The sequence below is a fragment of the Protomyctophum bolini genome (assembly GCF_963924005.1).
Source record: "Protomyctophum bolini genome assembly, chromosome: 22".
Classification (NCBI taxonomy): domain Eukaryota; kingdom Metazoa; phylum Chordata; class Actinopteri; order Myctophiformes; family Myctophidae; genus Protomyctophum; species Protomyctophum bolini.
The window spans coordinates 35041799-35068055 of record NC_137883.1 but is presented as its reverse complement, the minus strand read 5'-3'; the positions used below and the strand labels follow the sequence as shown (position 1 = coordinate 35068055).

Below are 26257 nucleotides of genomic sequence, written 5' to 3'. Positions count from 1 at the left end.
TGGTCTCGTCCCTGGACCTGGTCTCGTCCCTGGACCTGGTCTCGTCCCTGGTATTCCAGGGATGTCTGCCCTTTACAGGCAATACGTTTTAAAGAATGGCAAAAAATAAAATGGCCGATCTACAAGCTCAAACCAAGCATGTATAATAATGTCCTTAAAAGACTCTTGGGCTGGCCCGCTATCCCGATTTAATTTCAAACTTATCTCGATTACTACAAAAAAAATATATATAAACTGGAATATTCAGGAAAAAAAAAGAAACATGCTACTCGATTAATCAACGAACCTACATGAGCAAGATTTAAGTCTGTTATCAGTTCTTAATATCTATGTTTTGGGTTTTATTTTGTTAATTGTCCAGCCCTGAGCGAAGCCATCGGTGCTGAGCCTGGCATCGCAGTCCCGTAACAGATCGACTAGCTTTTCTACAGACGTGCTGTGCCTGTGGATGATGATGGTGGCCGTAAAAATAGAAAAAACGCAATATAGATCTGCCGTTTGGATTAATTATTAAATAAGGGAGGCTTACTGTAAGTGATGCTTGTCAGCAAAGCTGGTGTGTGGCGATGGAGATGATCTTTAAAAAAGGGATTATGTAAAAAGCAGTGGTTCTCAAAGTGGGGTACCAGGGGACCCCAAAGGGGCCTTTGATGGGGTTCCAGGGGGGTCAGGGGACCCCCAAGGGGCCTTTGAGAGGGTTCCAGGGGGGTCAGGGGACCCCCAAGGGGCCTTTGAGAGGGTTCCAGGGGGGTCAGGGGACCCCCAAGGGACCTTTGAGAGGGTTCCAGGGGGGTCAGGGGACCCCCAAGGGGCCTTTGAGAGGGTTCCAGGGGGGTCAGGGGACCCCCAAGGGGCCTTTGAGAGGGTTCCAGGGAGGTCAGGTCACCCCAGCTAAATGATTGATAGATGCCGGTTAGGAACCAAATGGACACTTAACAAGTCTGATTGTGACTGAGGAGTTGTGGGGGCCCGTGGGGGCCTAATGCTGGGGTAAATTGGGTGTCAAAACAAAAATGTACAACTGGTTAAATGTCCTGGAAATAAAATCTGCCCTTTTTATGAGGTTTTGGTTAAAAGGTCGTGTGTTGGAGAGGAGAGGTGAGGTTTGTTTGTGTCTGATAACTACTGGCAACTTTGGACACCATGTTTGTTTCTTTTTTTTGGGGGGAAAGGGTGGTGGGTCAGCTTGAGACAAAAGGCCTCAGTTATGACTTATTTTTTTCTTATTTTCTTTCTTTTTTTTTGTCTCAGAACATATCTTACAAAATGTACAGAAATGATTTAATCAAAAAAAATCTTTATAGTTTAAAAAAAATAAAAATAAAAAATGCTTTTTTTTTTTTTCCTTTTTTTTTGTGAAGTACTTGTATTGAGAGGCCTCTTGTTTATGTAGATGTTTCACCCCATTCAATTAAAAAAAAAGAAAATAATCAGTGATTCTGTCTCTGACGAGTTTATTTTATGTTGGTGAATTTACACTAGTCGTTCTTAGCCTCGGTCCCAGGATTACTTATCTGCGAAAAGAAAAGCCTGGTCACAACGTAAGGCAGAGAAGCATAAAGAAAAGCCTGGTCACAACGTAAGGCAGAGAAGCATAAAGAAAAGCCTGGTCACAACGTAAGGCAGAGAAGCATAAAGAAAAGCCTGGTCACAACGTAAGGCAGAGAAGCATAAAGTAAAGCCTGGTCACAACGTAAGGCAGAGAAGCATAAAGAAAAGCCTGGTCACAACGTAAGGCAGAGAAGCATAAAGTAAAGCCTGGTCACAACGTAAGGCAGAGAAGCATAAAGTAAAGCCTGGTCACAACGTAAGGCAGAGAAGCATAAAGTAAAGCCTGGTCACAACGTAAGGCAGAGAAGCATAAAGTAAAGCCTGGTCACAACGTAAGGCAGAGAAGCTATACACTGACACGAAACAAGACAGGAACGCCCAAAAACGTCACATCCGGTCTTTTTACCCTGGCAGAATTTTCTATGGCTGCCAATGCAACTTTTTCCAATCCTTAATAACATACGGACAAACATCTATGCCGATAATATCTAACTTGCGGAGGTAGCGTGCCTTGTCCACGGGCAACAGATCTTTCAACGTATGGCATTGCAAATACGTTTGATAATCGCTACTCTGCGCAATATTGTTTTGGAAATGCCGCAAATTGCATTGCAGTGAACGAGAGCAAATCACAACTTACCCTGGGGGTGGTGACTCCGCCCTGAATACGCGTTTTCGTGTCAATGTATCGGCGGATGTATCCTCCGGAACATCCGTCAGATGTATTTCCCCCGGATACGACATTTTCCCGACCAATCACAACACTTTGTTTCATTGGCGGAGAATGTAAACTGATTTGTAAAGCATCAATGTCATTTCTTTACTTTAGGTCTTGCCCAGGATGAGTCGTTCTCAAAGTCCAGAAAACGCTGTTTTTGTCAGCAAAGTTTGATTTCAGTTTTAGTCAGTCTTTTGAATCGTTTTAATTTAGTTTTAGTCACATTTTAGTTACCTGGAATGTCTTGGTGTCTAATTCTAGTCGACTAAATGTCAGGCGGTTTTAGTTTACTAAATCTACAGTTCATTTAGTCGACTAAATCAAATGCAGGCCTTGATGCTGTCGTAATGGCTGTTTTTACACTTCAAGTGAAGAACTTGAGTGAGTGAACTTATACTGGTTCTCTTGTCCACTAGTCCCTTCCCTTCCTAGTCCCTTCATTTAGTTTCCATTTAGTTTTCGTCAGTGGAAAAATGGTCGACGGACATTAACGCAATATATGTTGGCTATAGCCGATCTTACAGTGTTACTTCCTCTCCTGATTGGGTTAAATTGGTGACTTGCATTGGATGCTTGAGAGACAGAGATTCCCGTTGTTGAACAAACACTATAGCAATGGTTACTGCCTGACATTTAAAAATATATATTTAACTGCTTTGAATGTAAGCTTTTATCTCAAATAATCTACTGTGTGTGTGTGTGTTGCTATCACACTGTAGCCTTACTAGCAGTAGCCTATGCATGCATAAAATGCTGTTTCTATTCTAGGCATAAAATATATAATTTGTAAAGCTGGTCTAGGTCTTAAAATCTTGCCTAATGATTTGGAATTGGAAGTACTAAAATGTGTTTTAAAAAGAAAGGTTGGACACTGACGTCATTCAACAGATATTCACTGATTTATTGGATTCTCTTGTGATGTAAAGAAGACACAAACAATGACCGTAATCACCGGACGGCATTAACCGGGTCCACATAAATAAATAAATAAAAATAGCCGATCTACAAGCTCGCACTGCGTCACATTGTACATCTGGATTTTTTTTCTGGAGATTTTAGGTTCCCCCCCCCCCCAGTGTGAAAGAGAGCACTGTAAAGCAGCAGTGTTCTCAAAGGGGGGGTCCCCATCAAAATGAGTTAATATATAAGCATCACAATCTTCTTAATTACTTTAATTGACGATTCTATCAGCATCCCCATCCTACAGCGCGCCATGTGATGGGAGCATGCATGTAGATCGGCTACTTTAGACATCTTTTTTTTTTGACATTTCTAAAACCTATTGGTTTGGTGTGGTGGTCCCTGACATGGAAAAGGCTTGAGGACCAGTGAAGACTTAAGGTTGAACAACGTGTGGAATGGATGGACGGGGGTGGATGATGTGAACGTTTTAGCATCATTGCCAAATAGCATAGAAGTGAAGATCTAGGGTTTGCTTTTAAGTGGACAACAAGCGTTCCAAACAAAACATTCACCACATTGATTATTGCTACTTGCACCTCTTTGCAACTAATATCTCTTTAGTGATGTAAGGATATAGTAACTATCGAAATATCGATTTTAATTTAAAATATTGACGTTTATCGATATGTAAACGGCAAGTATCGGTATCGAATCAATTTGATCAATACTAAGGGCATTGTATTTAGCAATTTTAAGAAGAAAAAATAATAAAGATGGGTTTATTTACTATAGCTACTTTGCGTCGTGCTTGCGGTCAGGGTTAGGGTGTCGGTCTAATGACTGTCGGACCTTTGGTTCTGTATGTCAGAACTCAGAACTAAAGCCTGTACCCATAGCTGCATTTGTTCTATGGATAAATGTGTGTATTCTCTGTGTTCATGTCAAGGCGTGGGTTTGTCCATTATGTGTTAAAATACAATGTCCATCTATTTGCCAGAGAATCACTGTGCTTACTTATTCATATCCATATAATAATAAATCTTTCCCTTAATCTATATAGCTTGAATCTATCCACAAGTTTCAAACATAGTTAATTTAATGTATTGGCTGAATAGTTACTGTATCGATTTTAAATCATTGAATCGCATCGTATCGCCATAATTAACCAATATCGTAGATTCGTCAACCATGTATCGTATCGCTGTTAAGATGTATCGTTACACCCCTATATCTCTTTGATCTGAATAACATGAAAAACGTCTAAAGGTTGAGGAGGAGGAGGAGGGGGGGTCATCTCATCAATAGATATATCTGTAAAACCAACGTCACATTTTCCAAAATGGTAAAGAAAACAAATTCAAAATAGGATTCTTAAAGCAGCTGCAGCGAGTACGAACTACAATCGCGTCAAATAAATACACATCTCATTCGCTCACACGGCATCTCATAATAACATACATTGCATTTTTAAAGATATGAAGATTTTAAGATTTGAACAATCTATTTTTAACAACGACAACGTCACTCAGACATGATGTATATACGCCATGAATGCATAAATAGTACACGTGTGATTTGGAGGTGCAAATCACTTTTTACATTTCAACTAAAAGGCGGTTGCATGTACTGTATGTATGTATATGTACTGTATGATGTGAAATACAATACAAGGAGGAAGGATGAGCAAGAGATATCAAAGCCCGGTGTTTTACCAAGCAAATTGAAGCGACGGTGGTTATTATATATTTGTTTAAGTGCAGCAATCCTGTCGTCTCTCCGCATGGAGTGTAAATGCGTGTGAATACAGTGAGAACTTTGGGTTGTTAATGTAGACTCATGGGTTAGCTATTAGCCGCTAGTGTTTAATGGAGTTTGTATACATATACTGTAACCTTTTTCTACACAGTTGAACCTCATTTTATACTTTGTCGCAGTAATATTGTCGCCACACCAAAATGACACATATTTCCAGTCATTGTTTTTTGCAGAGTGAGCAACGATATAAGAACCTCTTATAGGCTTTGTTTGGTTTTCCAAGGATGGCTGAGGAAGAGCAGCCCCTTTTTATTAGCTTTCTGTTGGCCTGAAAAGAGAGACCTGTGCTTTTCTGGGTGGAACAAACTATAGCGTTGGAAACCGACACCGACACCTCCTATTGGTCCACCAACCTATGAGCCCACCCGCCTCCCCCGGCCCCTCCCATCCTCCCCAGTAGAACGCAGCGGAGAACGCTGACGTCGCCACATTTGGAGCGACGCCCCTCTTCTCTGCACTGTTATTGGTTTAGCGAAATGCAAGGTTGACTCCCACTCCTATGTGCCACTTTTCCTGCTTTCCTGCAAGGCTTTTTTTTATTATTTATTATTTTTTTAATCTATTTTGCAAAACATTTATGAATAGTTAAAATGGCCAGTCTACAAGCTCACAACGTGTCGATGTAGGTCGGCTAGTTGAACTATTCAAAAATGTTTTTCAAAATAGAGCCTTAGATCCTTTTCCCCACCCCAAATATCTTCACAGAAAATAGCTGATCTACAAGCTCACAACATGTTGTGTAGCGCCACACGTGACGTGAGTTTGTATATCTGGTATCCCCCCCCCCCCCCCCCCCTGCGCACACACATGCACATATATCAGCCAATCAAAGCCTGTATCTTCCCCAGCCATCACTTAGTGTAAGTAGTGTGACATAGATGACAAACAAGACTTCAAGCCTATCATTTATACTTTGGTCTTCCGACGGTGTCGTGCAGAAAATGAAGTGCTGACGTACGAGCTCACAGCACTGTCGCTGACGGCGGTGTTTCTCAACCTGTGGGCCACGACGGTATTGCAAGTGGGCCCCCAAATAATTGACAATCCACTATGATTTTATTGATGATAAATGTCCTTTTTAAAACGAGATAAAATAAACATAGTCTGGAAATGCACCCAGATGGGTGGTCCAGATTCTCAAGTGTGCCGCGACGTTGTGAGCTTGTATGTCGTGGATGTTTTTCGCTGCGCGACACAGTCGAACGGTGGAAGTATATACGTTAGGCTCAAACAGTGGATATGTTGAGTTAGTCAGTGCAGAATATGTAGATTAGATATAGTTATACATCACATGTTTCATGTCATGTTATGATGTAGTGATAGTGACATTAATGTGATGTTTTGTAGCTCTCTGGGTTTTCATTCTCCTCAGGCAGGGCAGTAGCGCGGTACGTACGACGTTTCTTTTGTTTGTTTGTTTGTTTGTTCAGAAGAAGGAAAATAGCAATACGGGTCGTCGCTTCTTCCTCTTCCTGTTAGAAAAGTGAAACTCTCTTCTTGAGTTCGTTTCGTTTCCACAGCGACATGCGGTCAAACTCTCCGATGGGCATGCCGAACAGCCGCTGGAACTCCTCGGTAGACAGGTGCCTCTGCAACGACAGAAACAAGCCCAGAATAAGTGACTATATATAGGCCACATCATGAGCATTGTAGGGATGCACCAGGTGCTCCTGGACACCCTCGCTGACCTAACGTGGTCCTACCTAACCGACCAGACCTACCAGGTTTCGTAGAAAGGTTTTCTTTCATCCACCCAAACCCTCCTAACTGGGGTCCCACAGGGATCTGTACACACTCCACACGTCCCAGACTCTTCTCCCTTCTCTAAAACACCCTGGACAACGCTCCACACGTCCCAGGCTCTTCTCCCTTCCCTAAAACACCCTGGACAACACTCCACACGTCCCAGACTCTTCTCCCTTCCCTAAAACACCCTGGACAACGCTCCACACGTCCCAGACTCTTCTCCCTTCCCTAAAACACCCTGGACAACGCTCCACACGTCCCAGACTCTTCTCCCTTCCCTAAAACACCCTGGACAACGCTCCACACGTCCCAGACTCTTCTCCCTTCCCTAAAACACGCTGGACAACGCTCCACACGTCCCAGACTCTTCTCCCTTCCCTAAAACACCCTGGACAACGCTCCACACGTCCCAGACTCTTCTCCCTTCCCTAAAACACGCTGGACAACGCTCCACACGTCCCAGGCTCTTCTCCCTTCTGGCTCCTAAACTATGGAATGAACTTTCCATTGCTATCAGACCAATTACAAGTGACTTTACTGAAAAACAAGCCCAAAGTCGCCTCTAATAAGCAGACTTGACAGACTTGGCAACACTGACAATGATACTCAAAACGTCTGATTCTGTCTTAACTAGGTGCCGTAAAAGTGACTTGCTTTTCTTTAAATAATAAGTGTTAAAGAGTGTTAAATGGGTAGGTGATATTATTTTGTTAAAATAAGTGTCAAATCTCCCAACAAAAAAAAGATAAATCTCACACGCAGACGCACATCATGTGCAACATACCTCCAGTCGCATTCGTTCAACGCCTGGCGGTAGCTTACAGCGCCCTCTGTGGGTCACAATGAGTGCTTCATAGGGGTAAATCTGAGTGGACAGAAGTAGACAGACAATATTTCATTTAATGTTAGTTTGAATGCTTCAGGATTGGATTTAATTTCCCAATTATAGACAGTTATGTCAGTTGCATTCTGATTAATGTACAGGATGAATATCTGCTTGTTGTTGTACAGTGGGTGTATATATATATCACTCATTCTTGAGATGAGGGACAAAAGTGGAAAAAACATGTCCCACACATAAGAGCCTTATTTTATGTAAAAAATTAATTAATTCATAAAAATAAAAGCACTTGCAAAGTTAAGTGTAATACAGTTGTGTATTATTATGCCCTTAATTTCATTATAATTGTTTTCATATTCCATCTGAATTAGTTAAAAGCAGGCCCTGTACCCAAAAAGGCCTGTATTTAGCCTGTCCCCAGCAAGTGGCCACAATTTCAAACTGCCAAAAAAGTGTCTAATACTGTCACAATCACATAAATATACATACTAAATTAAAGTAGATTGTCAACAACATAGCAAATAATATACACAGTTAATTTTAATTTATATTTTCTATTCAATATCTCATATCAAATGTTCGTCCCACGTCTCCGTCAACTCCGTCAGGTTTTTTTAAAAGTCTTAAATTAATCAGAAAATATTGTCGACAGATTTAGCCTGAAGACTCCTTTTCCAAGTCCCATTTATATTTGTTGCAACAGTGGAGTACCTGGTCTGACAAGCATTCAATTGTTTGATATTTTAAACAAACAATGTTGATAACAATGTGGTCACAGCTTTTACATGTCAACTCCGTCAGGACATTATTATGATCTTTGTTAAGAATTCCAAAATAATGTTTATTATTTTAGTTTAGGGGTTAGGTTTAGCTAACAAAATTAAGCAAAAACAAAATGGCTACATTGTACTAAAGAGGGTTAAGATGAAAACAAATGCCATTTTGTCAACTCCGTCAGACGTCAACTCCGTCAGATTTTGTGTCTGACGGAGTTGACGTGTATCTGACGGAGTTGACAAAAGTGTTCCTAAAACAATAAAATTATTGTTTTTGAATAATGGGCAGTATTCTAATTTGGCACACAGTTAGAGCATGCCTTAAGGAACATTTTTGGCTATGGGGCCATCACAGATTTGTCTCGTGGTGACCATGGCAGCCATATTACAAAAGAGCCGCCACCTGATGTTATTTTACAATAACTCAAGTTCTACACCACCTAGGATCTTGATTCTGGTGACTAAGACCTCATTTTCAAGGATGAGGGATACAGTGGTACAATTTAGACTTTCCCTGTGACCATGGCAGCCATTTTTCAAAATGGCCGCCACCTGCTGTTATTTTACAATAACTCAAGTTCTACACCACCTAGGATCTTGATTCTGGTGACTAATCATACATTTTCAAGGATGTGGGGTACATTGGTAATATTTAGATTTGTCCTGTGACCATAGCAGCCATTTTTTTTTCAAAATGGCCGCCACCTGCTGTTATTTTACAATAACTTAAGTTTTAGACCACCTAGGATCTTGATTTTGGCGACTAATCATACATTTTAAAAGATGAGAAATACAGTGGTACTATTTAGATTTGTCCTGTGACCATGGCAGCCATTGTTTTTCAAAATGACCACCAACCTGCTGTTATTTTACCAATAACTCAAGTTTTAGACCACCAAGGATCTTGATTCTGGCGACTAATCATTACATTTTCAAGGATGAACTTTCTCTGGGAGAGGTAAGGGCTTATTTCAGGTGCAGGTTGAGTTTCTACTGACAGGACATTAAAAGGAGGTGGGCTTTCTGGCCTTTGACTTGCCCCTTTCAGGTACAGATGCACAGTTTGACTTCACTGGCCACTGCAGGGAACTGTGGGGGAGAAACTTTGGTCTCTTGACACCCTGATTAGGTTCAGGGTTTTTTTTGGTGGAGACTTGCCTTTCATGACATCTTTGCTGCAGCAGTTGATCTCCTTACTGTCAGTGGTGGCACACTCTGGGTCTCTGGGGCATTGTATCTTGGTGGCCTCCTGCCAGTGTTTCTCCATCCTTCTCCTGAGCTCTGTGTTCTTGGGCTCTGTTATAGTCAACTTACATTGTCTTGGCTGGAGATTGCTTTCCTGCAGGGTCCAGCCCAGTCTTGTGCAGATGGCTGCTGGCCCACCTGGAGGCCCCAACCTCACTTCTTCGGTTGGTGTGATTAGGTGGGGTGGTCTTCCCCAATCAGGATGAGGGGTTTGACCCTTTCAAACGGCAGTCTGGCCAAGTGTCTGTATTTAGTTGTGAGTTTAGATACAGGATACGATTGCTCACCCAGCCCCAGGTGACATGAGGTGAAGGCTCCTTTGATTTGGTAACATTGCTTTGGTTGACATGCTGGGGACACAGAGAAAGACACTGATGCCTTCAGTGTCTGCACATCCTGCCTGATGGTCCTGAAGCCAAATCTTCTGTCTTCAGTCTTTCCCTCACTGTTCACTGCTCACTGTTCACCTCACCGAATTTAGCCCAAGGAGTTTGACCCCTAGTTTGGCCATAGATCCCCTAGTTTGGCCATAGCCACTTGCCCAAAGGTGCCGACATGTGCTGACCTCATCACATCTGTGATGATGGCTATGGCCGTTTTTAGCCAACGTAGTGTTTTTTGTGCAAAACTAATGCTTGGAATGGATCCAGAATCATGAAAAGCCCCTAGTTTGACATGCCACATGCTACTTAAAGCATAATGAAATTTAGAACATTTAGCCTTATATTGGTTGTTGATGGTACCCAACTTTCAGCAGCTGTCAAACATGCCCCTAGGGTGGTCAAATAGAAACCAATGTGGGATATGTTAGTAGACACCTTTACAAACATTGGTGAAGAAAATTCTTGGTAAGAAATGTATTCACAGATTTTATATTATTCTGATAATATTCCCTGAGTAAATTGGTAAAATAATAGCAGGTCCACCATTTTTGAAAATGTCTACCATCCATGGTCACAGGATAAATCTAAATAGTATAACTGTATTCCTCACCCTTGAAAATGTATGATTAGTCACCAGAATCAAGATCCTAGGTGGTGTAGAACTTGAGTTATTGGGAAATAACAGAAAGTTGGCGGCCATTTTGAAAAATGTCTACCATGGTCACAGGACAAATCTAAATAGTACCAATGTATCCCACATCCTTGAAAATGTATGATTAGTCACCAGAATCAAGATCCTAGGTGGTGTAGAACTTGAGTTATTGGGAAATAACAGAAAGTTGGCGGGCATTTTGAAAAATGGCTGCCATGTTCACAGGGCAAATCTAAATAGTACCACTGTATTCCTCATCCTTGAAAATGTGGGATTAGTCACCAGAATCAAGATCCTAGGTGGTCTAGAACCTAAATCAGTTAAACTTGTCAACTCCGTCAGATGTTCGTCAACTCCGTCAGACGTTCGTCCCGTGATGTTTTTGTTAATTTCCAAAGAAATAGAAAATTTGCTGTCAAATCTTTTGTGCTTATGTATTGAAACACCAACTGAAATGATACGTAATGATGATTTTTTTTTTTTTTACATGGTTTTCATGTTATAATATTGAAAATAAAGGTTGAAATGACGGTTTTGAGAAATTGGATATTTCATAATAGTGTGATATTGGAACAAAATAATATTAAAAGATTTGAATTACTTAACTTGATTACTGAAAGCCATTATAAGATAACTGAGGACTTTATATTATTGTTGAAATGATAAAATTCAATTAAAAGGGATTTTAGTGTGTCTGACGGAGTTGACATGAATCAGGTATTAAGTGCATAAATGTCCCATTTTAGAAAGAAATGTTACGCGAAAAACCTGTTCCTTCTCAAGATTGGTAGTTGAGACCTGTGTCTACAAATACATCTATTTGATTTGAATGTATCTTAAAAAAAAAAAAAATCCAGTTTGAAAAAGGTTTTGTCCCTTATCTCAAGAATGGGTGATATATATTTATGTTTTATGTCATTTTTGAAGGTCAGGATTTAGAAGGCGTTTTTAGAATCTGCCTCGGGTCTAAATGGGTTTAAAAACAGAGTGGTCTCACAAGACTAAATGAAAATAGCAGATCTACAACCTCACGTGTTGCATCGTGTCGTGGCACGTTCTGAGCTTGTAGATCTGCTATTGTCACTAGTTTTGTGAGACCACTCTTGCATGACTTGTCTTGTGTAGTTTATGAAGAAAAGAATCACACCCGTGTGAAGTGAGGGGCGCTCATATCATCTTACAACATCGAGGAGCCAATGAGAGACCACTATTTTCACGCTGACATCTCATACCCAACCGACTCGATCGCATTGCACCAATCACAGTCCCTTTTACTCACCCAAGATGTCATCGATAGCCAATAAGGGCACATTATGGTATAACAATACAACGACTCAAACTTAATACAACCTATTGATCTAACTCTAATGATTGGATGATGTAAAACAAACGGTGTCAAAACAAACATAAAATTATCTTTATTGTTAATGGCATTTAATGTTTGTGTTAGGGGACAAGATGACGTAATATTCTCTTCAAAAAAATAAAAAATAAAGGTTGAAACACTGAGATGGATAAATAATATGCTGTGGTCGACAGTTAGAGTGCCTTCGCCTTCCGGATCGAATGACTGTATTGATTCTTATATATTGATTTTATGAAATTTGAACCTATAATGACCGAAGCCAGCACAATGTATGTTCTGTCTTGCACGCCGTCACTGTATGTATGCATAGGATGCATAGACGTAAACACACCCACCTTCTGTTCCAGGATGAGGAGATGTATGTATGTATATACATATATATATATATATATATATATATATATATATATATATATCTATATATACAGTATATATATATATATATATATATATATATATATATATATAGGATGCATAGACGTAAACACACCCACCTTCTGTTCCAGGATGCTGGGCAGTGAGTTTCCTCTGTCCATCCTCTCCCTCCGAGAATCTCCGTTCTATAACACACACACACACACACACACACACACGCACGCACGCACGCACACACACACACACACACACACGCACGCACGCACGCACACGCACACACACACACACACTTGTGTGTAGATGTGCAATTTTTCAGTGCACGCGTGCAGCACAACACCAGCAGCGCGCAACTAATACGTCATTTTAAAGCACATCAAGTAAACTAAAACGAAAAGCAACAACATTTAATGACAGATAGAATGCAGTAAAAGCGCACAAAATACAACACATAGAATTGTGTTGTAGGCAAACATTCATGAATGAATGAATGAATGAATGAATGAATGAATGAATGAACTGGTTAGTAACATGCAGATGCAGGCCAGTGATTTTGAACCAGTGGTCCTTGAGGGGGTTCCAGGTGGTCCCCGCTAAATGATGGAGAGTTGGTAACCAAATGGACCCTTATAGATCTTTAACTCTTGAAACCGAATGGACCTGTACGGGTCCATTTGATTTCTACACAATAAAAATATTATTTTATTTTAATACAGCATGTGGACAAAGTATTAACCGACAACAACATATTCTTTAGTCTCGCGTCTAAGAGAAGGCTAAATGTCGTTCAAACGGTGGTTCCGTGGCTCAAATGCCAAATAAATAATGGTCCTTGAAATGAAAGCGGTTGAAAATCCACTGCGTGAGGCTATTAATGGTCACATGCACGTTCAGCACAGACACAACAGACAACATTCACAGAGAAACCTACCTGGGCGTCTGTGGAGACAAAACCAAGACATTAGGATGAGATGAATCACAGACTTCACTTTAACACCGTCAAACATAATGACATTAAACATTAATAACATAACCACACATAACGATGTACTAACCCAATTAATAACATAACCACAACGATGTACTAACCACATGAACCCTGTTCTGTGGGAAGAACATTCAGAGAAAAATTTTCGGCGATCTGCAAGCTCACAACGTGTCGCGTTACGGCACGCTGCAAGCTTGTAGATCGGCTATTTTAGAAGAATCAAAGCTTTTATCAAAGACAATTTCATTAGCATGCGTGTGCTCTACATTTATTAAGTTATTAATTATGTTATTAAATAACATAATATTAAATTAGGTAAATAAACCATGTGAGAGAGCTTACCAGCTTGTCCCTTCTCTGCCTCCGTGGCGAACTCCGCTGACTGCATCTGCACATACAATAAAAAATCACACCCGTGTGAAGTGAGGGGCACTCTTATCATCATACATCTCCTCATTCCCCTCCTATATCCAGGTTTAATGTTTGTCTTTAGTGCAATGTTTGTTTTATAAACGCCATCGACAATGAAGGGACATTTTCATTTTGTCCCAAACATTAAATTTGGTTCCATTTGTACTCTCAGAGTCATGAATGACATTTAAAAAAGTTTGAGAACCACTGTGTTACACTAAATGGAACAGAGACTTAATTAGTATAATTAGTTAAGACCTGTGAAGGAAATAAGGAGGTTTCTTTCCAACATGGCTGTTGTGAATAGAGCCTGTTTTATTTAGTAGGAATACACACACTCTTACCCTGGTCAGGCCTGATCGAGGGGAGGACTGGCATTGACTCGGAGTCGCAGATATACCTGCTAGCAAAAAGAGGCCAGTGAGAACAACAATAACAATTATTATACAGCAAATAATAAAACCACAGCGTGTCCTTACTGGAGTGCATGTGTGTTCTGTCAGGAAGCGACTGGGTCTTCCTACGGAAGTTTATCTCGTTCTGTTTCTCGTTCTCCTCTTTCAGGATGAGCCGACCCATGTTGGACTGGATCTATAGAACAGGGTCAAACAGAACCAGGCATTCAGGCTATGTTGGACGCACACAGACACACAGACACACACACACACACACACACACACACACACACACACCCTCTCCAGCTCCTGTAGGTTCAGTGTTTTAACGTCCTCTGTCAGGTCTTCAAATTCATCTTCCTCCTGCAGCTTCTTCTTCCTCCACTCGATCTCTGTCAATCACAACAACAACATCATCATCATCATCATCTTCATCCACTCAATCTATCAATCACAACAAGAACACAATCACACAACCAGCCACATATTTCTTATTATTATTATAAGACTATTATATGATGTGTTACCCATAGAGGCCAGTGAGGGGGGACAGGGCCAGTACTCCGTCTCTATCTTGGAGGGCAGGTTGGGGTCTGGTTTCTGAGCTGCTGGGAACTTGGAGGACTGGATGATGCTTCCTCCCACGTGTCTGCCACCATCTGGAGTGTGAACACAGCAAGGTGGTTGTGTTTCTACAGTGAGAAAGGTGTGCGCAGTTCGGACAAAACAACCGGCTCCTTTGGTTCTAAACATAGCCGTTAGAACTGCAGAGTCACTCCCAATTTGCCACCTTTACCCGTAGCTCAGGGGTTCTCAACGTTTTTGCCTGGGGACCCCCGGACATACTTTGGCCATGTCTCGCAACTTGGGAACCTAATAATACCTGTTGTCAACGTGTCCCACATGGAGATCTCTGTATCTGCCTGTGTGTGAAGAGAGCAAACTGTCTGACTGTGAGAAGTGGCCTCAGTTTGCCCTCTTCAGACACAGGCAGATGCAGACTGTGAAAAGTGGACTGGTTAAGTGGGCAGCAGGTGTCAGGTGTGGGGTTGCCATGGCAAACAATTGTCTGAGACAGAGGCTGGAAATTACACAGCAGGTGTAGGGGATTTAAGGCTGATTAGGCCCACTGGTGCTGTTCATTACTGTCAGTCGCTCTGGACAGGAGCGTCTGCTAAAGGCCTACGGTAAACATGGTAGGCCTACATACCTTGTTTGTAGATGGGGGGTTTCTTAAACATGGTACATACCTTGTTTGTAGATGGGGGGTTTCTTAAACATGGTACATACCTTGTTTGTAGATGGGGGGTTTCTTAAACATGGTACATACCTTGTTTGTAGATGGGGGGTTTCTTAAACATGGTACATACCTTGTTTGTAGATGGGGGGTTTCTTAAACATGGTACATACCTTGTTTGTAGATGGGGGGGTTTCTTAAACATGGTACATACCTTGTTTGTAGATGGGGGGTTTCTTAAACATGGTACATACCTTGTTTGTAGATGGGGGGTTTCTTAAACATGGTACATACCTTGTTTGTAGATGGGGGGGTTTCTTAAACGTGGTACATACCTTGTTTGTAGATGGGGGGTTTCTTAAACATGGTACATACCTTGTTTGTAGATGGGGGGGTTTCTTAAACGTGGTACATACCTTGTTTGTAGATGGGGGGTTTCTTGTATAAGTCGGCACCATTGTCTGAAATACAGGATTAGAAAAGACAAATCAATTCATATCTTTAACTTAACAAAAAACGTTTTGTTTTTAACAAAGCAATATCAGTGTCAGTGTGAGAGCGAGTGAGAGACATCTGAGAGAGAGAGAGAGAGAGAGAGAGAGAGAGAGAGAGAGAGAGAGAGAGATAGAGAGTGTGTACCTGGCCTATGGAAATGTTGTTGGCTGGCGCTAATCTTGCGGCCAGCTTGTTGCAGTTGCAGCGTGGAGCCTCCGGGAGAGGAAGTCTCACTTTCTGCCTTGCACACTTTCATCTGAGCCTGAAACACATCATGGAGTCACAACGAGTTGTCTCATTTATTTACATGTTGTGAGGAGATGCTGCTGATTATGGAGTTACAACGAGTTATGTTATTTATTTACATGTTGTGAGGAGATGCTGCTGATTATGGAGTTACAACGAGTTATTCTTATTTATTTACATGTTGTGAGGAGATGCTGCTGATTATGGAGTTACAACGAGTTATTCTTATTTATTTACATGTTGTGAGGAGATGCTGCTGATTATGGAGTTACAACGAGTTATCTCATTTATTTACATGTTGTGAGGAGATGCTGCTGATTATGGAGTTACAACGAGTTATGTTATTTATTTACATGTTGTGAGGAGATGCTGCTGATTATGGAGTTACAACGAGTTATTCTGATTTATTTACATGTTGTGAGGCGATGCTGCTGATTATGGAGTTACAACGAGTTATGTTATTTATTTACATGTTGTGAGGAGATGCTGCTGATTATGGAGTTACAACGAGTTATTCTTATTTATTTACATGTTGTGAGGCGATGCTGCTGATTATGGAGTTACAACGAGTTATGTTATTTATTTACATGTTGTGAGGCGATGCTGCTGATTATGGAGTTACAACGAGTTATGTTATTTATTTACATGTTGTGAGGAGATGCTGCTGATTATGGAGTTACAACGAGTTATGTTATTTATTTACATGTTGTGAGGAGATGCTGCTGATTATGGAGTTACAACGAGTTATTCTTATTTATTTACATGTTGTGAGGAGATGCTGCTGATTATGGAGTTACAACGAGTTATGTTATTTATTTACATGTTGTGAGGCGATGCTGCTGATTATGGAGTTACAACGAGTTATTCTTATTTATTTACATGTTGTGAGGAGATGCTGCTGATTATGGAGTTACAACGAGTTATGTTATTTATTTACATGTTGTGAGGAGATGCTGCTGATTATGGAGTTACAACGAGTTATGTTATTTATTTACATGTTGTGAGGAGATGCTGCTGATTATGGAGTTACAACGAGTTATGTTATTTATTTACATGTTGTGAGGAGATGCTGCTGATTATGGAGTTACAACGAGTTATGTTATTTATTTACATGTTGTGAGGCGATGCTGCTGATTATGGAGTTACAACGAGTTATGTTATTTATTTACATGTTGTGAGGAGATGCTGCTGATTATGGAGTTACAACGAGTTATCTCATTTATTTACATGTTGTGAGGAGATGCTGCTGATTATGGAGTTACAACGAGTTATGTTATTTATTTACATGTTGTGAGGAGATGCTGCTGATTATGGAGTTACAACGAGTTATGTTATTTATTTACATGTTGTGAGGAGATGCTGCTGATTATGGAGTTACAACGAGTTATTCTTATTTATTTACATGTTGTGAGGAGATGCTGCTGATTATGGAGTTACAACGAGTTATTCTTTATTTATTTACATGTTGTGAGGAGATGCTGCTGATTATGGAGTTACAACGTGTTATTCTTATTTATTTACATGTTGTGAGGAGATGCTGCTGATTATGGAGTTACAACGAGTTATGTTATTTATTTACATGTTGTGAGGAGATGCTGCTGATTATGGAGTTACAACGTGTTATTCTTATTTATTTACATGTTGTGAGGAGATGCTGCTGATTATGGAGTTACAACGAGTTATGTTATTTATTTACATGTTGTGAGGAGATGCTGCTGATTATGGAGTTACAACGAGTTATTCTTATTTATTTACATGTTGTGAGGCGATGCTGCTGATTATGGAGTTACAACGAGTTATTCTTATTTATTTACATGTTGTGAGGAGATGCTGCTGATTATGGAGTTACAACGAGTTATTCTTATTTATTTACATGTTGTGAGGAGATGCTGCTGATTATGGAGTTACAACGAGTTATGTTATTTATTTACATGTTGTGAGGAGATGCTGCTGATTATGGAGTTACAACGAGTTATGTTATTTATTTACATGTTGTGAGGCGATGCTGCTGATTATGGAGTTACAACGAGTTATTCTTATTTATTTACATGTTGTGAGGAGATGCTGCTGATTATGGAGTTACAACGAGTTATTCTTATTTATTTACATGTTGTGAGGAGATGCTGCTGATTATGGAGTTACAACGAGTTATGTTATTTATTTACATGTTGTGAGGAGATGCTGCTGATTATGGAGTTACAACGAGTTATTCTTATTTATTTACATGTTGTGAGGAGATGCTGCTGATTATGGAGTTACAACGAGTTATTCTTATTTATTTACATGTTGTGAGGAGATGCTGCTGATTATGGAGTTACAACGAGTTATTCTTATTTATTTACATGTTGTGAGGAGATGCTGCTGATTATGGAGTTACAACGAGTTATGTTATTTATTTACATGTTGTGAGGAGATGCTGCTGATTATGGAGTTACAACGAGTTATTCTTATTTATTTACATGTTGTGAGGAGATGCTGCTGATTATGGAGTTACAACGAGTTATGCTTATTTATTTACATGTTGTGAGGAGATGCTGCTGATTATGGAGTTACAACGAGTTATTCTTATTTATTTACATGTTGTGAGGAGATGCTGCTGATTATGGAGTTACAACGAGTTATTCTTATTTATTTACATGTTGTGAGGAGATGCTGCTGATTATGGAGTTACAACGAGTTATGTTATTTATTTACATGTTGTGAGGAGATGCTGCTGATTATGGAGTTACAACGAGTTATGTTATTTATTTACATGTTGTGAGGAGATGCTGCTGATTATGGAGTTACAACGAGTTATGTTATTTATTTACATGTTGTGAGGCGATGCTGCTGATTATGGAGTTACAACGAGTTATGTTATTTATTTACATGTTGTGAGGAGATGCTGCTGATTATGGAGTTACAACGAGTTATTCTTATTTATTTACATGTTGTGAGGAGATGCTGCTGATTATGGAGTTACAACGAGTTATTCTTATTTATTTACATGTTGTGAGGAGATGCTGCTGATTATGGAGTTACAACGAGTTATTCTTATTTATTTACATGTTGTGAGGAGATGCTGCTGATTATGGAGTTACAACGAGTTATTCTTATTTATTTACATGTTGTGAGGAGATGCTGCTGATTATGGAGTTACAACGAGTTATTCTTATTTATTTACATGTTGTGAGGAGATGCTGCTGATTATGGAGTTACAACGAGTTATGTTATTTATTTACATGTTGTGAGGAGATGCTGCTGATTATGGAGTTACAACGAGTTATGTTATTTATTTACATGTTGTGAGGAGATGCTGCTGATTATGGAGTTACAACGAGTTATTCTTATTTATTTACATGTTGTGAGGAGATGCTGCTGATTATGGAGTTACAACGAGTTATTCTTATTTATTTACATGTTGTGAGGAGATGCTGCTGATTATGGAGTTACAACGAGTTATTCTTATTTATTTACATGTTGTGAGGAGATGCTGCTGATTATGGAGTTACAACGAGTTATGTTATTTATTTACATGTTGTGAGGAGATGCTGCTGATTATGGAGTTACAACGAGTTATTCTTATTTATTTACATGTTGTGAGGAGATGCTGCTGATTATGGAGTTACAACGAGTTATGTTATTTATTTACATGTTGTGAGGAGATGCTGCTGATTATGGAGTTACAACGAGTTATGTTATTTATTTACATGTTGTGAGGAGATGCTGCTGATTATGGAGTTACAACGAGTTATGTTATTTATTTACATGTTGTGAGGAGATGCTGCTGATTATGGAGTTACAACGAGTTATTCCTTATTTATTTACATGTTGTGAGGAGATGCTGCTGATTATGGAGTTACAACGAGTTATGTCTATTTATTTACATGTTGTGAGGAGATGCTGCTGATTATGGAGTTACAACGAGTTATTCTTATTTATTTACATGTTGTGAGGAGATGCTGCTGATTATGGAGTTACAACGAGTTATTCTTATTTATTTACATGTTGTGAGGAGATGCTGCTGATTATGGAGTTACAACGAGTTATTCTTATTTATTTACATGTTGTGAGGAGATGCTGCTGATTATGGAGTTACAACGAGTTATTCTTATTTATTTACATGTTGTGAGGAGATGCTGCTGATTATGGAGTTACAACGAGTTATGTTATTTATTTACATGTTGTGAGGAGATGCTGCTGATTATGGAGTTACAACGAGTTATTCTTATTTATTTACATGTTGTGAGGAGATGCTGCTGATTATGGAGTTACAACGAGTTATGTTATTTATTTACATGTTGTGAGGAGATGCTGCTGATTATGGAGTTACAACGAGTTATTCTTATTTATTTACATGTTGTGAGGAGATGCTGCTGATTATGGAGTTACAACGAGTTATGTTATTTATTTACATGTTGTGAGGAGATGCTGCTGATTATGGAGTTACAACGAGTTATTCTTATTTATTTACATGTTGTGAGGAGATGCTGCTGATTATGGAGTTACAACGAGTTATTCTTATTTATTTACATGTTGTGAGGAGATGCTGCTGATTATGGAGTTACAACGAGTTATGTTATTTATTTACATGTTGTGAGGAGATGCTGCTGATTATGGAAGTTTATGTTATTTATTTACATGTTGTGAGGAGATGCTGCTGATTATGGAGTTACAACGAGTTATGTTATTTATTTACATGTTGTGAGGCGATGCTGCTGATTATGGAGTTACAACGAGTTATGTTATTTATTTACATGTTGTGAGGAGATGCTGCTGATTATGGAGTTTACAACGAGTTATTCTTATTTATTTACATGTTGTGAGGAGATGCTGCTGATTATGGAGTTACAACGAGTTATTCTTATTTATTTACATGTTGTGAGGAGATGCTGCTGATTATGGAGTTACAACGAGTTATTCTTATTTATTTACATGTTGTGAGGAGATGCTGCTGATTATGGAGTTACAACGAGGTAATTCTTATTTATTTACATGTTGTGAGGAGATGCTGCTGATTATGGAGTTACAACGAGTTATTCTTATTTATTTACATGTTGTGAGGAGATGCTGCTGATTATGGAGTTACAACGAGTTATGTTATTTATTTACATGTTGTGAGGAGATGCTGCTGATTATGGAGTTACAACGAGTTATGTTATTTATTTACATGTTGTGAGGAGATGCTGCTGATTATGGAGTTTACAACGAGTTATGTCTTATTTATTTACATGTTGTGAGGAGATGCTGCTGATTATGGAGTTACAACGAGTTATTCTTATTTATTTACATGTTGTGAGGAGATGCTGCTGATTATGGAGTTACAACGAGTTATTCTTATTTATTTACATGTTGTGAGGAGATGCTGCTGATTATGGAGTTACAACGAGTTATTCTTATTTATTTACATGTTGTGAGGAGATGCTGCTGATTATGGAGTTACAACGAGTTATTCTTATTTATTTACATGTTGTGAGGAGATGCTGCTGATTATGGAGTTACAACGAGTTATTCTTATTTATTTACATGTTGTGAGGAGATGCTGCTGATTATGGAGTTACAACGAGTTATGTTATTTATTTACATGTTGTGAGGAGATGCTGCTGATTATGGAGTTACAACGAGTTATGTTATTTATTTACATGTTGTGAGGAGATGCTGCTGATTATGGAGTTACAACGAGTTATTCTTATTTATTTACATGTTGTGAGGAGATGCTGCTGATTATGGAGTTACAACGAGTTATGTTATTTATTTACATGTTGTGAGGAGATGCTGCTGATTATGGAGTTACAACGAGTTATTCTTATTTATTTACATGTTGTGAGGAGATGCTGCTGATTATGGAGTTACAACGAGTTATTCTTATTTATTTACATGTTGTGAGGAGATGCTGCTGATTATGGAGTTACAACGAGTTATTCTTATTTATTTACATGTTGTGAGGAGATGCTGCTGATTATGGAGTTACAACGAGTTATTCTTATTTATTTACATGTTGTGAGGAGATGCTGCTGATTATGGAGTTACAACGAGTTATTCTTATTTATTTACATGTTGTGAGGAGATGCTGCTGATTATGGAGTTACAACGAGTTATTCTTATTTATTTACATGTTGTGAGGAGATGCTGCTGATTATGGAGTTACAACGAGTTATGCTTATTTATTTACATGTTGTGAGGAGATGCTGCTGATTATGGAGTTACAACGAGTTATGTTATTTATTTACATGTTGTGAGGAGATGCTGCTGATTATGGAGTTACAACGAGTTATTCTTATTTATTTACATGTTGTGAGGAGATGCTGCTGATTATGGAGTTACAACGAGTTATTCTTATTTATTTACATGTTGTGAGGAGATGCTGCTGATTATGGAGTTACAACGAGTTATGTTTATTTATTTACATGTTGTGAGGAGATGCTGCTGATTATGGAGTTACAACGAGTTATTCTTATTTATTTACATGTTGTGAGGAGATGCTGCTGATTATGGAGTTACAACGAGTTATTCTTATTTATTTACATGTTGTGAGGAGATGCTGCTGATTATGGAGTTACAACGAGTTATTCTTATTTATTTACATGTTGTGAGGAGATGCTGCTGATTATGGAGTTACAACGAGTTATTCTTATTTATTTACATGTTGTGAGGAGATGCTGCTGATTATGGAGTTACAACGAGTTATGTTATTTATTTACATGTTGTGAGGAGATGCTGCTGATTATGGAGTTACAACGAGTTATTCTTATTTATTTACATGTTGTGAGGAGATGCTGCTGATTATGGAGTTACAACGAGTTATTCTTATTTATTTACATGTTGTGAGGAGATGCTGCTGATTATGGAGTTACAACGAGTTATCGTTATTTATTTACATGTTGTGAGGAGATGCTGCTGATTATGGAGTTACAACGAGTTATTCTTATTTATTTACATGTTGTGAGGAGATGCTGCTGATTATGGAGTTACAACGAGTTATTCTTATTTATTTACATGTTGTGAGGAGATGCTGCTGATTATGGAGTTACAACGAGTTATTCTTATTTATTTACATGTTGTGAGGAGATGCTGCTGATTATGGAGTTACAACGAGTTATGTTATTTATTTACATGTTGTGAGGAGATGCTGCTGATTATGGAGTTACAACGAGTTATTCTTATTTATTTACATGTTGTGAGGAGATGCTGCTGATTATGGAGTTACAACGAGTTATTCTATTTATTTACATGTTGTGAGGAGATGCTGCTGATTATGGAGTTACAACGAGTTATGTTATTTATTTACATGTTGTGAGGAGATGCTGCTGATTATGGAGTTACAACGAGTTATTCTTATTTATTTACATGTTGTGAGGAGATGCTGCTGATTATGGAGTTACAACGAGTTATTCTTATTTATTTACATGTTGTGAGGAGATGCTGCTGATTATGGAGTTACAACGAGTTATTCTTATTTATTTACATGTTGTGAGGAGATGCTGCTGATTATGGAGTTACAACGAGTTATTCTTATTTATTTACAATGTTGTGAGGAGATGCTGCTGATTATGGAGTTACAACGAGTTATGTTATTTATTTACATGTTGTGAGGAGATGCTGCTGATTATGGAGTTACAACGAGTTATTCTTATTTATTTACATGTTGTGAGGAGATGCTGCTGATTATGGAGTTACAACGAGTTATGTTATTTATTTACATGTTGTGAGGAGATGCTGCTGATTATGGAGTTACAACGAGTTATTCTTATTTATTTACATGTTGTGAGGAGATGCTGCTGATTATGGAGTTACAACGAGTTATGTTATTTATTTACATGTTGTGAGGAGATGCTGCTGATTATGGAGTTACAACGAGTTATTCTTATTTATTTACATGTTGTGAGGAGATGCTGCTGATTATGGAGTTACAACGAGTTATTCTTATTTATTTACATGTTGTGAGGAGATGCTGCTGATTATGGAGTTACAACGAGTTATGCTTATTTATTTACATGTTGTGAGGAGATGCTGCTGATTATGGAGTTACAACGAGTTATTCTTATTTATTTACATGTTGTGAGGAGATGCTGCTGATTATGGAGTTACAACGAGTTATTCTTATTTATTTACATGTTGTGAGGAGATGCTGCTGATTATGGAGTTACAACGAGTTATGTTATTTATTTACATGTTGTGAGGAGATGCTGCTGATTATGGAGTTACAACGAGTTATTCTTATTTATTTACATGTTGTGAGGAGATGCTGCTGATTATGGAGTTACAACGAGTTATTCTTATTTATTTACATGTTGTGAGGAGATGCTGCTGATTATGGAGTTACAACGAGTTATTCTTATTTATTTACATGTTGTGAGGAGATGCTGCTGATTATGGAGTTACAACGAGTTATGTTATTTATTTACATGTTGTGAGGAGATGCTGCTGATTATGGAGTTACAACGAGTTATTCTTATTTATTTACATGTTGTGAGGAGATGCTGCTGATTATGGAGTTACAACGAGTTATGTTATTTATTTACATGTTGTGAGGAGATGCTGCTGATTATGGAGTTACAACGAGTTATGTTATTTATTTACATGTTGTGAGGAGATGCTGCTGATTATGGAGTTACAACGTGTTATTCTTATTTATTTACATGTTGTGAGGAGATGCTGCTGATTATGGAGTTACAACGAGTTATTCTTATTTATTTACATGTTGTGAGGAGATGCTGCTGATTATGGAGTTACAACGAGTTATTCTTATTTATTTACATGTTGTGAGGAGATGCTGCTGATTATGGAGTTACAACGAGTTATTCTTATTTATTTACATGTTGTGAGGAGATGCTGCTGATTATGGAGTTACAACGAGTTATGTTATTTATTTACATGTTGTGAGGAGATGCTGCTGATTATGGAGTTACAACGAGTTATTCTTATTTATTTACATGTTGTGAGGAGATGCTGCTGATTATGGAGTTACAACGAGTTATGTTATTTATTTACATGTTGTGAGGAGATGCTGCTGATTATGGAGTTACAACGAGTTATTCTTATTTATTTACATGTTGTGAGGCGATGCTGCTGATTATGGAGTTACAACGAGTTATGTTATTTATTTACATGTTGTGAGGAGATGCTGCTGATTATGGAGTTACAACGAGTTATGTTATTTATTTACATGTTGTGAGGAGATGCTGCTGATTATGGAGTTACAACGAGTTATGTTATTTATTTACATGTTGTGAGGAGATGCTGCTGATTATGGAGTTACAACGAGTTATGTTATTTATTTACATGTTGTGAGGAGATGCTGCTGATTATGGAGTTACAACGAGTTATGTTATTTATTTACATGTTGTGAGGAGATGCTGCTGATTATGGAGTTACAACGAGTTATGTTATTTATTTACATGTTGTGAGGAGATGCTGCTGATTATGGAGATACAACGAGTTATGTTATTTATTTACATGTTGTGAGGAGATGCTGCTGATTATGGAGTTACAACGAGTTATTCTTATTTATTTACATGTTGTGAGGAGATGCTGCTGATTATGGAGTTACAACGAGTTATTCTTATTTATTTACATGTTGTGAGGAGATGCTGCTGATTATGGAGTTACAACGAGTTATTCTTATTTATTTACATGTTGTGAGGAGATGCTGCTGATTATGGAGTTACAACGAGTTATTCTTATTTATTTACATGTTGTGAGGAGATGCTGCTGATTATGGAGTTACAACGAGTTATTCTTATTTATTTACATGTTGTGAGGAGATGCTGCTGATTATGGAGTTACAACGAGTTATTCTTATTTATTTACATGTTGTGAGGAGATGCTGCTGATTATGGAGTTACAACGAGTTATGTTATTTATTTACATGTTGTGAGGAGATGCTGCTGATTATGGAGTTACAACGAGTTATTCTTATTTATTTACATGTTGTGAGGAGATGCTGCTGATTATGGAGTTACAACGAGTTATGTTATTTATTTACATGTTGTGAGGAGATGCTGCTGATTATGGAGTTACAACGAGTTATTCTTATTTATTTACATGTTGTGAGGCGATGCTGCTGATTATGGAGTTACAACGAGTTATGTTATTTATTTACATGTTGTGAGGAGATGCTGCTGATTATGGAGTTACA

General features: G+C 38.6%; 1 protein-coding gene across 1 annotated transcript in view; it reads right to left on the bottom strand.

Annotated features, from left to right (window-relative positions):
- Positions 1 to 5792: 5792 nt before the first annotated feature.
- Positions 5793 to 26257, bottom strand: part of LOC308309795 (dematin-like) — a 37419-nt gene continuing 16954 nt past the window's right edge. Inside the window, exons 7-17 of the mRNA XM_080755712.1 lie at positions 16039 to 16156; positions 15816 to 15860; positions 14690 to 14821; positions 14460 to 14554; positions 14247 to 14358; positions 14112 to 14170; positions 13699 to 13744; positions 13243 to 13307; positions 12491 to 12556; positions 7518 to 7598; positions 5793 to 6576 (exon numbers count right to left, since the gene is read on the bottom strand). Of these exons, the coding sequence (XP_080611838.1) occupies positions 6463 to 6576; positions 7518 to 7598; positions 12491 to 12556; positions 13243 to 13307; positions 13699 to 13744; positions 14112 to 14170; positions 14247 to 14358; positions 14460 to 14554; positions 14690 to 14821; positions 15816 to 15860; positions 16039 to 16156 (933 nt within the window). The 3' untranslated portion in view covers positions 5793 to 6462. The remainder of the gene's footprint in view (positions 6577 to 7517; positions 7599 to 12490; positions 12557 to 13242; positions 13308 to 13698; positions 13745 to 14111; positions 14171 to 14246; positions 14359 to 14459; positions 14555 to 14689; positions 14822 to 15815; positions 15861 to 16038; positions 16157 to 26257) is intronic.